Source organism: Plutella xylostella, chromosome 30, assembly GCF_932276165.1.
Source record: "Plutella xylostella chromosome 30, ilPluXylo3.1, whole genome shotgun sequence".
NCBI classification, from domain to species: domain Eukaryota; kingdom Metazoa; phylum Arthropoda; class Insecta; order Lepidoptera; family Plutellidae; genus Plutella; species Plutella xylostella.
In genome coordinates, this window is record NC_064010.1 from 642,235 (window position 1) to 657,074 (window position 14,840).

The window sequence follows — 14,840 nt, forward strand, 5'->3', positions numbered from 1 at the left end:
GTGCAGCGTGGTAACGCTGCCAGTGTCATGGGTACCTTTGGGTCGGGTGTGGCTCGGAGGGGTATTTTTGATTAGTTAGTTATTATATTATAATAATAATTATTATTTTTGACGAAAGTTCTAGTGGATATAATGCATGTTTGTGACTTATATGTTTTTATGAATAAATGAATCACAGAGATTGAGGAAACATATTTTTTATAGTAAGTACAGGCTACCTACCTAGGGATGTATGAACATTCTATGAATTTGTATCAACTGTAGGATATCTCCATCTCTAATGTCTATATTTAGATATGTCGGAGGAATATAGGAGGGTTAATTTGATAAAACAAAAAAACTCAATAATATGTACAGCAAAATGTTTTTATTCGATTACAAAATGAGATATTTGTATATTAATATAATCTATGACACTGCATGCAGCATTAAAGAGTATTAAGTATAACTTTATAGCATAAGATAACATACATAAACAACTAAACAATCCACATCTATGATTGAAAACAACAAATAAAGAAAAAAATAGTATTTGAGTCTATCTTAGTACTAGAGTCAGACTATAACTTTAACACGGGGGAAAAAAATATGGCACTACCCGTGCGAACTAACTGAAGTTATATTAATTATTATTCGTAAAATCTTACACTTGACCCTATTTGAACATAAATATTCGTGCACCCAAAGGTTGTCTTGAAAAAATCGACCGCCTTTTTTGTACCTATGTGTTTGTATATAAGCTTTATAAATTCTGTTCTTGTGTACAAATAAAGAATATTCTATCTATCTAACTAGCGTTGGCGTACCCGGCGTTGCCTCTGGTTCTTGTTGGCCAGATGCACAGTTAATTCACACGAATAGTAGATCCCTTTTTTTTCTGGTGTTGATACTTGAAGGTAAGCGCTGTCCGACTCTACACGTTACTAACTAAAAAAAAATGGGACCACCTGGGAGTCCAAGAATTTTCAAAATCGGTCCATAAACGGCGGAGTAATCAGTGAACATATACATAAAAAAAGATCCCTACGAATTGAGAACCTCCTCCTTTTTTGAAGTAATAATCATACTTACCATTAAAATATCGAAAGATAAGTACAGAAAAAAATGACCACATGATTACTGTATTAAGGTACCTAAGTGCCACTTTCCGCACACTCTCGGGCTCGGGTCTCCTTCCAATGAAGGAAGGGTTTAGGCCTAGTCCACCACGCTGGCAACTCTGTATAAACCTCTTTAAATGATCAGCAAAATTATAAATGCATTCCTAATCCTGTGGTCTTGTCATGGCAATTACGTTGCTTACACTATCACTGGTATATTAGGTTATGCTATCACATAAATGTAGGTACTTACTATATCCCATTGCACGGGGAAAGACATCTGACAGAACCCTTATTACATTCGAATAAGGGAATAAGGGAGGGTTTTTGTTTGTATCAGATGTCTTTCCCCATGGAATGGGATCTAGTTATATTCTTATAACGCAAAACAAAAATTGAGACTCAATAAAAATAATTACTTATGTAATTATTAACACTGCCTAACATAAAAATCATAATATTTATGAGATCTAATATAATGTTATGTCATGGAGGGTAACAATAGACCTTCTCATATTTTTCCTTCACAAACAACGATATTTGAATACGAAATAGATGGAGTGTCAGTGAAAAAGAAATGTCTCGACAAATAACACCCCACTTCCACCACTGAGATCTTATTGTTAATTAGTTCGGTTAGAAGATTTGTGACTTTATTCATTGGTAAGGTCAACCGGGGCCATTGCGCCACAATACTTTGACTTTCATATTCATTTGAACATAACAAACAGATTATACGCCCTATTAAGCTATAACTTGTGATACATATTAGGAAATTTTATCTAGTTTCATATTTTAATGCAATTTTATAGAATTTTAAATATCTTCTACGTGTAAACGACGTTTCTACAAAAAATGGGATTTTTAGGCGCAATAACCCCTAGTGGGGCTAATGCATCTTTCACTAGTTTTGTGTGCTTGGAAGAGCTTTTTACAAGTTTAAGTAGATATAATGTATAGATTTACTATTAACGTAGCTAATTATTAGCTTGTAAACTAAATACTGCGCTTAGTTAAGGAGAATTAGTTGATCAAAAATTTTCGGGGCTATGGCGCCTACACACCCTAATTTCTTGTAGTGGCATTTACCCCATCCAAGATTCCAGGGGTGCTCAACATTTTATTTATGGACTTAAAAAAGTATAAATACTTACATGACAAATACAAATAAAGTATAAAAGCATACAAGGGCATATTTTTTCTAATTTGCAATCAAACCACAACTTTAAATTAGTATGTATACCATTTTTAGAGTCTGACGGAATTTAAATCATTACAAAACTATTTAGAGTTTTAAAAACAAGTGGGATCATTCAGTTAATATGACTATTTTTTTATTTATTATTTATTATATGATTATTTTCTATATACCGTGTTAACAACCTTATAATATCGACACCAAATGACGCAATTTTTTTAAAACATTTAGTTTAATTCATATTCAAATTATTTACGTTTTAGTTGGATTACCAATCTAAGAATGTTAATTCTGATACGCTGTTAAATGTTCTTCAATATTGCAGAAGGCGTCATTAACCTAGTATTTTTCGTTTAGGAGTAATTTGGAGCTAATGTCTCTGGAACTTTTTCATTGCTCGTGAGTGTATAAAATACATTTATCATAACATAAAATGTTTAGAACCTCTGGAAATGGGGCTATTGCGCCGCAATAGAGGCAATAACCCCATCAGCCCAGAGGCATTTACCCCAAAAATAAAGCTAAACCTATAAATTTTTAATTGCATATTGTGTCCGAATCTTACGTTATTTCAATAAAATAATCAAAACAATATGTAAAGCAACAAAACAATAACAGTATTTACAGTTAGGAAACATAGATTCTTTTAAAGAAACACACATTTGGAACGATTCAAAAAAACGTGTCAGGAAACCGGAGGTGGCCAAAAGTGGTGAAAAAATTAAAATGGCAAATTATTTAAGAAAATTGCTTCGGATACGTCATCTATTGGTCAGTGGAAAAAGTTTGAGTTCCAAAGATAGATAGCAGATGACTCCAGTAGTTCTAAAGTATGAGGTTCGGAAGATAAATGGATTCGAGGCATTAGCCCCGTAGGCGACTTGGCCCCGGTTGACCTTACATATTGTCATTAGGTCAAACTTAATACGTCAATTTTTTTTGCTTCTGTGTATGTGACACTCCATCTTGTTGGTATATCGTTAATCTAAGTTGACAAACAACCAAATCACGCTCTCAGCAGCCTCAAAATCCTCAAAAATATATTCATAATGTCCAAGTAAATCGTCAAAGCCGCAAAAACATACTCTTCGGGTGATATTTTGTATCTGTGTTTGCCGCCAATTATCATCTGTGTGTCATAGACTAGATAGATGCCGAATAGAAGAACTCCCAATGCACTGTAGAGAAGCTTCAGAAGTTGTGACTGCATTATTGCTGCTATGATGCCTGTAAAGAAAGTTCTAAGGTTATAAAAGCTGTATATTATTTTTTTTATTTCAGAGTTGTCCCATATCTATGGAACTATCTAGTAAAGGCACTTCATATCCTCGTTAATCCGGACCCCTGTTTATTAAGTGATCGCGGTAATCCGTACAGACATAAAAAACACTATTTTTACAGTTCACTATTTAAAAAAATAGGCTTCAAATCCTGCTATGTATCTACCAATAAATTATCTTCAATTAAAGAATTTAAGGTTTTTGTACGTGTTGTTTAGAATAACCCTTTAGTATATCATTTTTGCAACACCCTGTCATCATCATCAGCCAATTCATCTTAAAAACTTGGTCCTCGGCCTTCCTCATCCAGCCTCTACCGATACCCGCCTAAGGTCGTCGGTCTTGCGGGCAGGAGGGCGTCCCACGCTGCGTTTGCCTGTTCGCAACACCCTGTATAAACAAGCAACTCACCGAAAGTGATGACGGTGAGGAACATCACAAACAGGGATCCGTTGAGCGTGGTGAAGTCGTACTTGGTCTGGAACGCGAACAGAGTGAGGCCGAGCACGATGACGCCCGTCACGCCTACTGCTAGCAGCACCTGGGAGGGAAAGAAAGAAAAGAAGTATGTTTAATTTCTTTATATCTGACAGATAGGTAAAAGGTAAGGGAAAAGAGATAAGTAGTTTTTTATACCAGCGAGCTTCGCCTTAAAAGGTTTTCCCGAGGGAATAACGTTATCAAAAGTTGCGTTTGTGTTTATCTCGGCAAAATTATCAGTTATACATTTACAGACCGCAATCCGAACACCTTTATGATCCGCAAAGGGTGTTTTGCCTGTCCGGATAAGCGAGGCCCTCCGTGTACACACATAAAATACAACTATACTACAACTCACCGTCCCCACTTCGTACATGGACGTGACAGTAGCGACGAGCAGCGACAGGCCGAGCGTGAAGGCGAGCAGGAACAGGTAGTTGTACGGCACGCGGCGACGCGGCGACTTGCAGCAGAGGATGCAACAGAATGATACCGCGTACATGGCTAGCGCTGTCAGCCTGTAGGAGTTTATTTAGGTTAATAACACGTCTGAGATATCCTTTATGCTGAGGAATAAAAACAGATAATTTATTGAGAATACAATTTACATGTATGTCTTCTTTAAGACATTTTAGAAGCACTCAACATTGTCAAATCATAGTTTTCACAAAAAAGTCCTAATGAGGTAAGTATACGAGAGTCGATTAATGAAAGTCGCCTACTCTAGCGTTGGTAGCCTACAGCTTCCCTTGGAATAGGTTTAAGGTTTAAGATACTTTATTTCTCATAAGAACATTATGAAAAACATTCACTCAAAATGAGAACTTAAAATTCTAAATATTGTTACCTACAGTCTAACTACAAAGTCGTGAAAACGGAAGTGGATCCTAAGTAATTGTTTTAGATCGTATTTACCTTACAACCCCCAAATTTAGTTCGGATTACCGCGACCACCGAATATTCAGGTGTTCGGATTATCAAGGCCGTGCTATAAGCATGAAATACTCACATGACCCAGGAGTGTCTGTGCACGTAGAGCCTGGTGGTGTGGTCGAAGAGGAACCACGCTATGAAGGCTCCCGTCACTAGAAGCTGGCCTAGCACTAGGCTGTATACCTGACGTAAATGGAAAAAGTGATATATTGTGTTATTATATAGGTATGTAGATAGGGCCTAATAAAAAAATGTAACCAAAATCATGTAACCAAATTAATTAAAAATAAGAGCTTTTGCACTGACACTCCATCTCGTTCATATATTGTAAATCAAAGTGTTACACTCACTTTACTAATGAAAGCCCGGCGTATGGTATGCTCGGTGTAGTCAAAAGTTTTGAATGTTTCATCTTGAAAGTTCTCCGGATTCTCAATGTATTCCGGGATACTGATGAATGTCCTGTCTTGATTCTGAAATAATAAAGAGTTTATGACACCAGGAAATCATAATTATTATAGTAAGTAATATTATAAATGACGACCGGATGGCACAGCGGTTAGCAACTCTGACTCTTGTGCCGAAGGTCCCGGGTTCGATTCCCGGCCGGGCAGATATTTTTTTAAACATAGATATCTGTTCTCGGGTCTTGGATGTGCCCGCAAAATGGCAATAGGCCCACCCCCTATTACATTGGGACTAACATAAACACTGGCGAAAAGTGGGTGCAGCAATGCACCTCTACAAGGTGTGAGTGTTTATATATCATCATCATCATCGTCACAACCCATTACGTCCCCACTGCCGGGGCACAAAATATATATATATATATATATATATATATTTATTTATTTATAACGTGAATCCACAAATTATAAAATCTGGCCTGAAATTTCTTATCAAATTACACACAAACCACAAACTTAGTAAGTATTTTATTATTTACTCATTATACTCCCAGTAAAACTACAATATTGTATCAAAAGCAAATGAGTACCTAGTATATTTTGCTCATTGATATTAAATTACTGACCCATTTTCATATGTTATCTATCATGTTGCAAAAATATCAATAAATATAATCAGTGACTCAAATTAATCTGACTAGCTAATCCTTTCTGCATAGCAAGAGAACCCTAGATCAGCTCTAGTGTTTATCACCGATCCATACAAATTCAATCTCAAAAACTCCTTTACTTATGTCAATGTGTCTTGGTATGATCAGCCTATAATCATCCACAGCTGAACACAGTCTCTCTTCAGCCTTCCTCTTCCAGCCACTACTCGCATCTCAGGTCAGCATAGACCAGCATCTTGATGTATATAAACAGTTCATCTCCTTCCCGGTAAGAACGGCAGATTAATAAAAGACCTGGAGCTGGAGTGTGAGCTTGGAAGTCCAAGCTCACATTGCCAAGTGGCAAGGAGAGTAACAACACAATAGATCTTTCAGGACACAGTGGCAAATGGGCACTGGTTACCCTCCCCTTTTCAATAACTAGTAACAATATAAACAGTTCAAGAGTTTACTCACAGAGTGTTGTGGTTGGACCATGGCGCTAGGAGGGAGTGGTATGGCTGGCATTCCCATACCCATGTCCAGGATGTTACTGAAACCTTTCTTCTCTGGCTCCTGGCTGACTGCTGGCTCTGGCTGGCCAGGGGATGGCACTGTCACCGGTTTATCCATTTTTGAGGGTCTGCAATTTTGAGCTGGATATTATGTCAATTTTGGTTTCTTAGAATGGGTGAATCCTTGTTATATAAAGTCTAGTTTATTTTATCAATAATACTAAATTTATTTCTCTACTGTGTTCTGATTTATTTTCGATTTGATTGCATCGAAATGAAGCTTTTGCGTTTGAGGAAAATGAAAGCGTCAATTTTGCACTGGCCGATATTTTATTTGCAAAGTAGACTTTATTGCTTTTGTAATAAGATCAGAAACGCAAACTAAGTTCAACTTGTTTGACAGCTTTGATTTTAATATGCCGAGATTTGCGTTGGCTTGGGGATTCCCCGACTGCACTGTGAAGTATTTCCTTCAAGAGGTGAATCTATTCATTAATTAATTATTAAAATTCTACTATACTTACCGATAGAAAGACACGTATAAAACACTTGAATTAAAATAAAGCTATAAATACTTTTCTACTTATTTTTTTTAACTTCAAAAAATTTGTGAATATAAAGGCTATTATGTACCTGGCACAGCTGATTGCTTAATTACTATTTAGGTTTCTAGATCTTAGCTTTAATTCCAAACAAGAAGAATAAACTTGATAAATAAATCACAAAAACAAAATATTTTCGATTCGCATTATTCCGCACTTATGGGCAGTGCTGCCGTTCTATAAAAATATGTTGCGAATAAGAACAATTTCACATCCTCGCTGCAAAATGTTCGATGACACAGAACTATATAACAAATACTTCATTTTAGGTGTATTGTGGTGTATTGATACCATTACAGAAATACGTGACATTAAATTAATTCGCCGAAAAAATATCACAAACGTAGAAATACCCAGTTTTATCGGAAAAGGCTAACACGGCAACACTGCTTTTGAGTTCAACCATAGAGAAAAAATACCGGATTATGCTACCACCCCACTTTGCTATTCGTATTTACGTATTTACCAAAACTTCCGTTGGGAATAAGTTTGGCGACTATACTGACCACACATGGAATATACGAATAGCTCCATTGGGAAGCAGCAATAAAATAATAAACTTTGTAGGCACGTCATGCCCCCAGTTATTTGATTCATTAAATTTACATAGCCTCGTTAATCCGGACCCAGGTAACTGACTGGGTAATCAGGGACGAAAAGAAAAATAGATCTGTGATCAGCAACAGCATAGAGTAATACCTACTTATATTTTTTTTACTAGCGATGCGCGGTGGTCAGTTGCCAATGCTGCTTAACATGGCACAGATATCATCATCAGGTTCTGGGATCTCTAATCACATAGGGCTCGAAGTGTAGATTTCCACTCTGACCGGTTACCGATATAGCTCACCTAGTTAGTAAGCATAAGTGGCAGTGGGCTGGTCACATCTGTCGAAGAACCGATAACCCGTGTTCTGGAATAGACACCGCTACTAGGCAAAAGTAGTGTGGACGCCCTCCGGCTAGATGGGGTGACGACTTGCAAATGGTGTCTGGTTGTGATTGGATGCGGAAAGCGTGCTTTTAGATAGACCTACCGTCCAGTAGACTGCTATAGGCTGATGATGATGATGACGGTGACGTGCACAGATATAACGTCCTTAAACAAATAAATAGTTGTAAGGAGTATAGACAGACCTCATTCGCCATTTTCTTATTAATTCTTTATTCAATATAGTTTGTATTTGAAATAAATGAAAGAGAAAATAAGTTTACCTTATAATCATTTTATTACAAAATACTTAAGTAAAATACATAGTACAAAATCGGTAGGTTACTCAAAGTGTATGGGGTCCGATACAACTTCAACAAAATCTTAAATTTAGAACTGTGTGTATGCATAGTCTGATAACGCTAACTTTGCAACATGAACAAAACGCTAACTTTGCAACATGAACGGCTATAAAAACTTCCATCTTTTACTCGTTGCAAAGTTAGCGTTTTCGGACCCTACATATTTCATTTTAAAAACTAGAATTCTGACAAATTGTTCTAAATCTAAATATTTTGCATCTCGTAATCGTCAATATTTTCATGAAATACGGAGTTTAAAAAACACAAAAAAACTTATATTAACAAAAGAGATCAACATTGTTCACGAAAAAATACTGCATTTTTCTCATCCTTTCTTACATCTACTTTCGATTTATACAAAAAATACCTAAACGTCTAAAAAAGGCACTACATAATAGTTATTATTTACCTAATAATCTATTCTAAACTAATATTAAAAAATCTTACACAATACGTTATGTAAAAAGTTTGTTTTTCAAAAAGGTGGGTTTACAGTCTTTTTCAATTAAAAAAATATTCAGTCTCTCTACATTCTGGTAATTACAAATAAAAGAAAGGTTTGTATGTTATGTCCCGATTAACACTAGGGCATTAATACTTAACTTCATCATATATGGGTTAAAATTTAAAACAATCGCTCACATAATTTTCCATTCAAAAATCTGTCGTATGTGACTGTGGTTGCAATCGGCGTTATCGTTACACAAATATTATATTTAATCATAAGACCCACAGAAAAACGTGCACAACAGTACCAATAAACTTGGTATAACTTTGCAATAGCGACGCTAAGTTAATGCCTTCCCTCACGTCAGTGAAAGCCGTGAGACAAAAAGCCGAACCAAGAAAGAAATAGATCTAAAATGGCGATTGTTTTTATTGAATAATTAAAAAAATAGAGACCTAATTTAAAATCTGATGACCAGAAATGGTACTGGAAGCATATTCCTCGAAACGGTTTTAAGCATTTCATTCTTGTTCAGAAAGTTAGCATGGCCAATTATCAGCCCAGTGGGGCTACCACCACCGTACATTAGCAACAACATCCCATTCCACAGGGAAAGTCATCTCACAGAACCTTTATTACATTCGAATAAGGGCAGTTTTTGTTTGTTACAGATGTCTTTCCCCGTGGAATGGGATATAACAATCCTTAAGCAGCGACGCTCGTTTGTCAAATCTGACGTAACTTGTATGGATCTGACAGAATCATATTTGACAGGCGAGCGACGCTGCTTATAGACTGTTAATTGCTAATGTGACGGTAGGTAGCTATTATAATGTTGAACAAATGAACATTTAAGGGTATCCCTGGTAAAAATCTACTTTGTATTATATAGCTTATCTGTGTCATCCGCGTTTTGCAGACGATCCCAGCTTTCAAATAGCATATAGCGCCATTTTAGATTCATTTCTTTATCGATACGACTTATAAAGTTTATAATTTAAAAAAAGTTTATATTAATTCAGCCTTTTTACACATAAATCTGCTTTCACATTAGGTACCCATAAGTAGATATGATTTCTATGATACATTTGCTACGATTTTTAGCACTTAATATAACTAATTGCTTGCTGCCTTGAACAAAAGATATACATTAGAAGCACGCTAATCCGAATATTCAGAACAACTTCAATAAATTACTTCTTGAAACATATACGACGCAAGGTGCGTTATAAAAACTTAAATCATAGGAGTATACTCCACACGGTTGATATTAAAAAAGATTTATGGTTGTGTAGTGGTAAAAAGTATGTTACATTTTTGTAATTTATATTTCAAAAGTAATAATCTATGCATTCCTAGTTCGGATTATCGAATAAGCGGATATCGGATTAGCGAGGCTTTGCTGTATATTTAATGTGTAATGATGGCTTTACACTGGCTCATTGGGTAGCCTCCAAATACTGCACCTAAATTGCTACTGAAAAAGTGTAGGCTGCATTAATGTAGTTTCTGTTTCTGTCTTTACAAGTACTTATCATTATATTTTTGTAAGGTCCGACTGTAATTTAGAAACCACCTATTCCAAAATGCTTAGCTTCTTGAATGTTATAGGCATTGTGATATTTCATCTATTACACTCCATTTCCAGATTACTAAACTACACAGTTTCGTCAATAATCAGCCTATTCGATTCGCTCGATCCATTCAACTCTTCACACCTTTCTGACTCCGATCCTGAATCCTCTATGTAACCCTTTTTCGTAGCTACAATACTTCTAAAATAAGCCTCCATATTTAAAGCCATGGCTTGCATTATTTCCTTACCTAAATTAACACTAGCAGGCACTTTAGTCTCTTCAGGTTTTAACAGATTAGCTAGTATTGGATTAGCGCGTAGAGTGCTATCGTTTTTAACTTTAACGTTTGAGTTTTCTTCGCTTACAACGCCATCTAGCGGCGAAATCGTGCGATTCTGCGCTTCGTCTTTAACAGCGCCATCTTGTGGCATGTGAGTGCGTTTATGCAGTAAAAACACATCGGGGTCTTTGAAACATTTAGTACAATCTTGACACTGGTATGACGTGGGATCGTTACCTTGTTTCGGTTCGGGAGGGCGTGTTATTTCGTTAAGATTATTGTATTTGAGCAGGAATTTCTCTAGTTCGGACATGTCTCGGTGCGATGACTCCGGTTGCTGGTGATCTGCCTCGTCTGAGTGGTCGCTTGCGTCATCCTGGTTCTGCAGGGCTGGAGTGGAAAACAAAACTCATTATACATTGTATCTATCATGAAAAAATTACATAATGGCGTCAGGTTTTCGGGATTCCTATTATTATTTATTTATTATTTTCGGGGTTCCATAGCCTACCCCTTTGGGAGACATGCGCAAGCTTATTATTATTATGTATGTATTAAATTATATTTCTGTCCGGATGACCGAAGCCACTCCTATTTCCGTTACACGAATTCGTTATCGACGTAGATAAATGTCACTGTGTCGCGATTCGCCATAAATACGTTGTGATTGGTGGAACGCGCATTAAACGAGTTTATTGACGTCGATAACGAACCCGTAGCGGCCGCTATTCGGATTACCGAGGCCATGCTGTTTCACTCACCGTCGGGTCTGACGCTGAGGTCCACTCCTTCTCCCCGGTAGCTGGCCGCCTGCATGGCCAGCATGGTCTGCATGTAGAAGGCCTGAGCCACTTGTTGTTTATTTATGATCAGGCAAAATATACCTCCTAATTATACCTCCATATAATATGAGCAGTTGTGTTGTGCTGATGAATGTAGTTCAATATGTATGCTGTTTACGTACATGCCATTTTCGTCCGGATTACCGAGGCTATGCGTTTCTGAGCCTTTGTGAAATGGTGGTATTATGACGACAAATACGTCGAATAAACAATATTTCAATTTCAATATGCTCCACTCACCGTCTGGTCTGACGCTGAGGTCCACACCCTCTCCCCGGTAGCTGGCCGCCTGCATAGCCAGCATGGTCTGCATGTAGATGGCCTGGGCCACTTGTTGCTGCACCTAGGTACAGAGGTTTCAGGTTTTGAAGTTTAGTTATTTATTTATTTGAACCCTTTATTGTATACAAAAACATAAAAGTAGTATAAATACATAACAAATGAAAAGCACAGTAAAAGCATATAATGGGCGGGCTTATTGCCAAAAAGCAATTTCTTCCAGCCAACCTTTGTTGGTGGATAAAACAGTTATAGATTACTATTTAATTACGAGACAATAACAATACTAATACAGCCTACAATTATTGTTAAAAGAGTTGTGAACCAATCAACACATGCTTCAAGATCTTAGCACAACAAGTTGTGAAGTTGGGCTAAAGGCAGGTTTACATTTTTCCACTACAGGATGCTGGACTGGAATTGCGTGAGCTAGCTATATTGGCTGATGAACCAGATCGCTTTGGATCGTGTGGGTCCAGCAAAGTGGATTGACCATGTTTAAAGATATTATTATGCAGTAGGTAGTGGTTATTATTAAGTATATTATAACATAAATAACTCCAGTTTCTGCAATGGATAGCTGACTGAATCTACTTATGTATTCCAGGGCTACTTTACATTAGAATTACATTGAATAGGAATTTAGTCATTCTTGTCACTTCATAACAGTTTACAATATATTTTTTCACAGATGATTCTCATTTTTATTCATGCAAAATATAATAAAATACATTAAAATTAAAAAAAAAACAAATTAAAACTTATTATACATCAAAATAAAAACATAAAAAATAATATTAAATCTAAGTCACAAAAACAATTAAAATAAATATCAACAATAACCTAAAATAATAATTTAAAAATATTATTAAATGTCATTTCTTCAATGAAATTCCGACACTTACACTAGCAATCCGACTCGGGCCATATCCGACCCAAAGGTCCCCAAGACGCTTGCAGCGTTTCCACGCTGAACCACCAAGGAGATCCTCTGCATGAGATATGCCCCAGAGCGGAAGTCAAGACCACGGTTCCTCAAGCGGTGTCCTATTTCCTTTACAAAGGACTTGCCCTGTACTCCCCACACACCCGTGGTCTCCAGAGCAAGGGGGGCAAAAATGTAACTGCCCAATAGCGGACCGTACTTTTCTTCATAACACGTATAACCAGTATCTTATTTTGTAGCACATCAATCAAACTAGCTCCATACCTGCGGATCCATGAGGTTGGGCGGGATGCCCCCGGGCACGCCGGTGCTGCTCCTCCCCTGGGATGGCGGCGGCGTCTCCAGCGGCAGGTTCATAGACGGTATCGCGTCTTTGCGGAGCGTACGCCATTGACCTGAAAGGGTTTTGTACAGAGGATGTTGAATAAGCAATGATTGTAACTGTGAATAGTTGTCATCAGGTCACAGCACTAGTGTTGGGTCATTCCATGATGGATGTCCTAATCGTCACCCATTTCTTGCAAGACAATTCAGCCACTAAACAGTGCACTTTCAAATGAATTTATTGTAAAACTAGAAGGGTTCATAATTATTTGTATCCATACTAAAAGAAATAGGTGACGATCCATCATGGAATGGCCCATTTATCACTGTTATGATAAGAAAAAGAAGATGCTGTCATTATTATCATCATCACACAACATAATTGTCTAATGCAGGGCATAGGCCTCGCCCAAGGATTGCCACAGTATTTCTTCTGCTATACCTCATTTCAGATTCCTGTGACGTTATGGAGATGTTTTGAGTTTTATGGTTTTAGAGATATCCCATAATTAATTTACAATTATAGATTATCAAATTATTGTATGAGTATCCAATGGAATATAATTAATAGATACAGATTTCCCAATGGTATTTCAGTGTATATTTTATGTGCTGTAAACTGTAGGTATTTATGTATGTATACATAATTACCAATGACATAATTACATCAGAAAGTTGCGATCTATTGGAGTCTAAAGTGAACTGTATCTGTTATACATTTATTGGCATGACTAGAACACCTTACAAGTAAGCACAACACAGTCATAATCTTTTCATTGTCAACTAAGAACTTGGCTCTTGCAAGGCTCATTAGATTCACCGTGAATGTATTTGTATGTACCCACATTATGATGTAATAAATACCACACTAATTAATGCTCTATGTGGGTGAACATAAATTCATGAAGGTGGATGGAAATCTCTTTACACCCTCTTTAGAGTGAACCAAAATTCACGGCAAGGAAGATAATAAACCCTCCAAGTGCATCTACCAGTCAAAAATCACTCTCTTTCTTTCCAAAACACATCGCATTCATAAAAATAGGACGTGCAATGCTGGTAAGTTATGCAGTTACCTTTATTTCTTCCGACGCTAGTTATGGTGTAATCCTCCGGTTTGAAGTGCAGGCTGCACACTTTTGAGTATTTAGTGTAAGGCTTCCCTCTCTTCAGAATGTCGTTCCACAATCTAGCGAGTTCCTCATCTCTGGGAAACTGGTGGAATGATACGTTCTTGGCTTTCCCGGCCATCGAAGTACATCGAGGCACAGTGCAGTAATATGGCATTGTGTTAGCTTAAAATCGAACAAAATACACAGTTTAACATATCTAAGCACTTTTTTTGCTGTGCGCCACGGATAATTGTAGGAAAATAACACAAAAACAAACAAAAATTCGCGGATAAACACCACCAAGCGCCGACATGACAGTTTAGGAATTTAAGAAAGTTGAATGTTGCCATGCCTTAAATCTACCAAAGTAGTTTTTTTTGTTATTACGAGGTAAGGCTGTTGTTATTCTGAGTATTGGATATTTTTAATTTGTCTATGGATGGGGATCGGAAACCAAACCACTGGATTTTATGAAAACAAACATTAATATAATAATCTCACAAAGCAGCTTCTCGATTTCTTAGTGATTTAGTATATTTTAAAGATTAAAATGATAAATTAAAAAATAAAATAA

The 14,840-nt window shown here is 36.8% G+C and overlaps 2 protein-coding genes across 2 annotated transcripts; both read right to left on the reverse strand.

Moving 5' to 3' along the window:
• Positions 1–3,197: 3,197 nt before the first annotated feature.
• LOC105392432 (protein lifeguard 2) lies at positions 3,198–6,681 on the reverse strand. The gene is made up of 6 exons (XM_048631928.1): positions 6,526–6,681; positions 5,342–5,497; positions 5,068–5,174; positions 4,417–4,576; positions 3,990–4,119; positions 3,198–3,525 (listed from the first exon to the last, which is right to left on the reverse strand). Exons 1-6 carry the CDS (start codon positions 6,679–6,681, stop codon positions 3,305–3,307), a joined length of 930 nt encoding a protein of 309 aa, XP_048487885.1. The 3' UTR covers positions 3,198–3,304.
• Positions 6,682–10,493: 3,812 nt separating this feature from the next.
• LOC119694715 lies at positions 10,494–14,584 on the reverse strand. The gene is made up of 4 exons (XM_048632089.1): positions 14,231–14,584; positions 13,095–13,225; positions 11,846–11,948; positions 10,494–11,153 (listed from the first exon to the last, which is right to left on the reverse strand). Exons 1-4 carry the CDS (start codon positions 14,439–14,441, stop codon positions 10,564–10,566), a joined length of 1,035 nt encoding a protein of 344 aa, XP_048488046.1. The 5' UTR covers positions 14,442–14,584; the 3' UTR covers positions 10,494–10,563.
• Between the last annotated feature and the right edge of the window lie 256 nt (positions 14,585–14,840).

What these genes read in the sequence shown, in the direction of transcription:
- LOC119694715 (XM_048632089.1), bottom strand. Translation starts at nt 14,441, where the DNA reads ATGCCATATTACTGCACTGTGCCTCGATGTACTTCGATGGCCGGGAAA. An exon ending in TAGCGTCGGAAGAAATAAAG is followed by an intron (nt 13,226 to 14,230) that starts GTAACTGCATAA and finishes AAACCCTTTCAG; the next exon opens with GTCAATGGCGTACGCTCCGC. An exon ending in CCAACCTCATGGATCCGCAG is followed by an intron (nt 11,949 to 13,094) that starts GTATGGAGCTAG and finishes CTCTGTACCTAG; the next exon opens with GTGCAGCAACAAGTGGCCCA.
- LOC105392432 (XM_048631928.1), bottom strand. Translation starts at nt 6,681, where the DNA reads ATGGATAAACCGGTGACAGTGCCATCCCCTGGCCAGCCAGAGCCAGCA. An exon ending in CACAGACACTCCTGGGTCAT is followed by an intron (nt 4,577 to 5,067) that starts GTGAGTATTTCA and finishes AAACTCCTACAG; the next exon opens with GCTGACAGCGCTAGCCATGT. An exon ending in CCTCACCGTCATCACTTTCG is followed by an intron (nt 3,526 to 3,989) that starts GTGAGTTGCTTG and finishes CTTTCTTTACAG; the next exon opens with GCATCATAGCAGCAATAATG.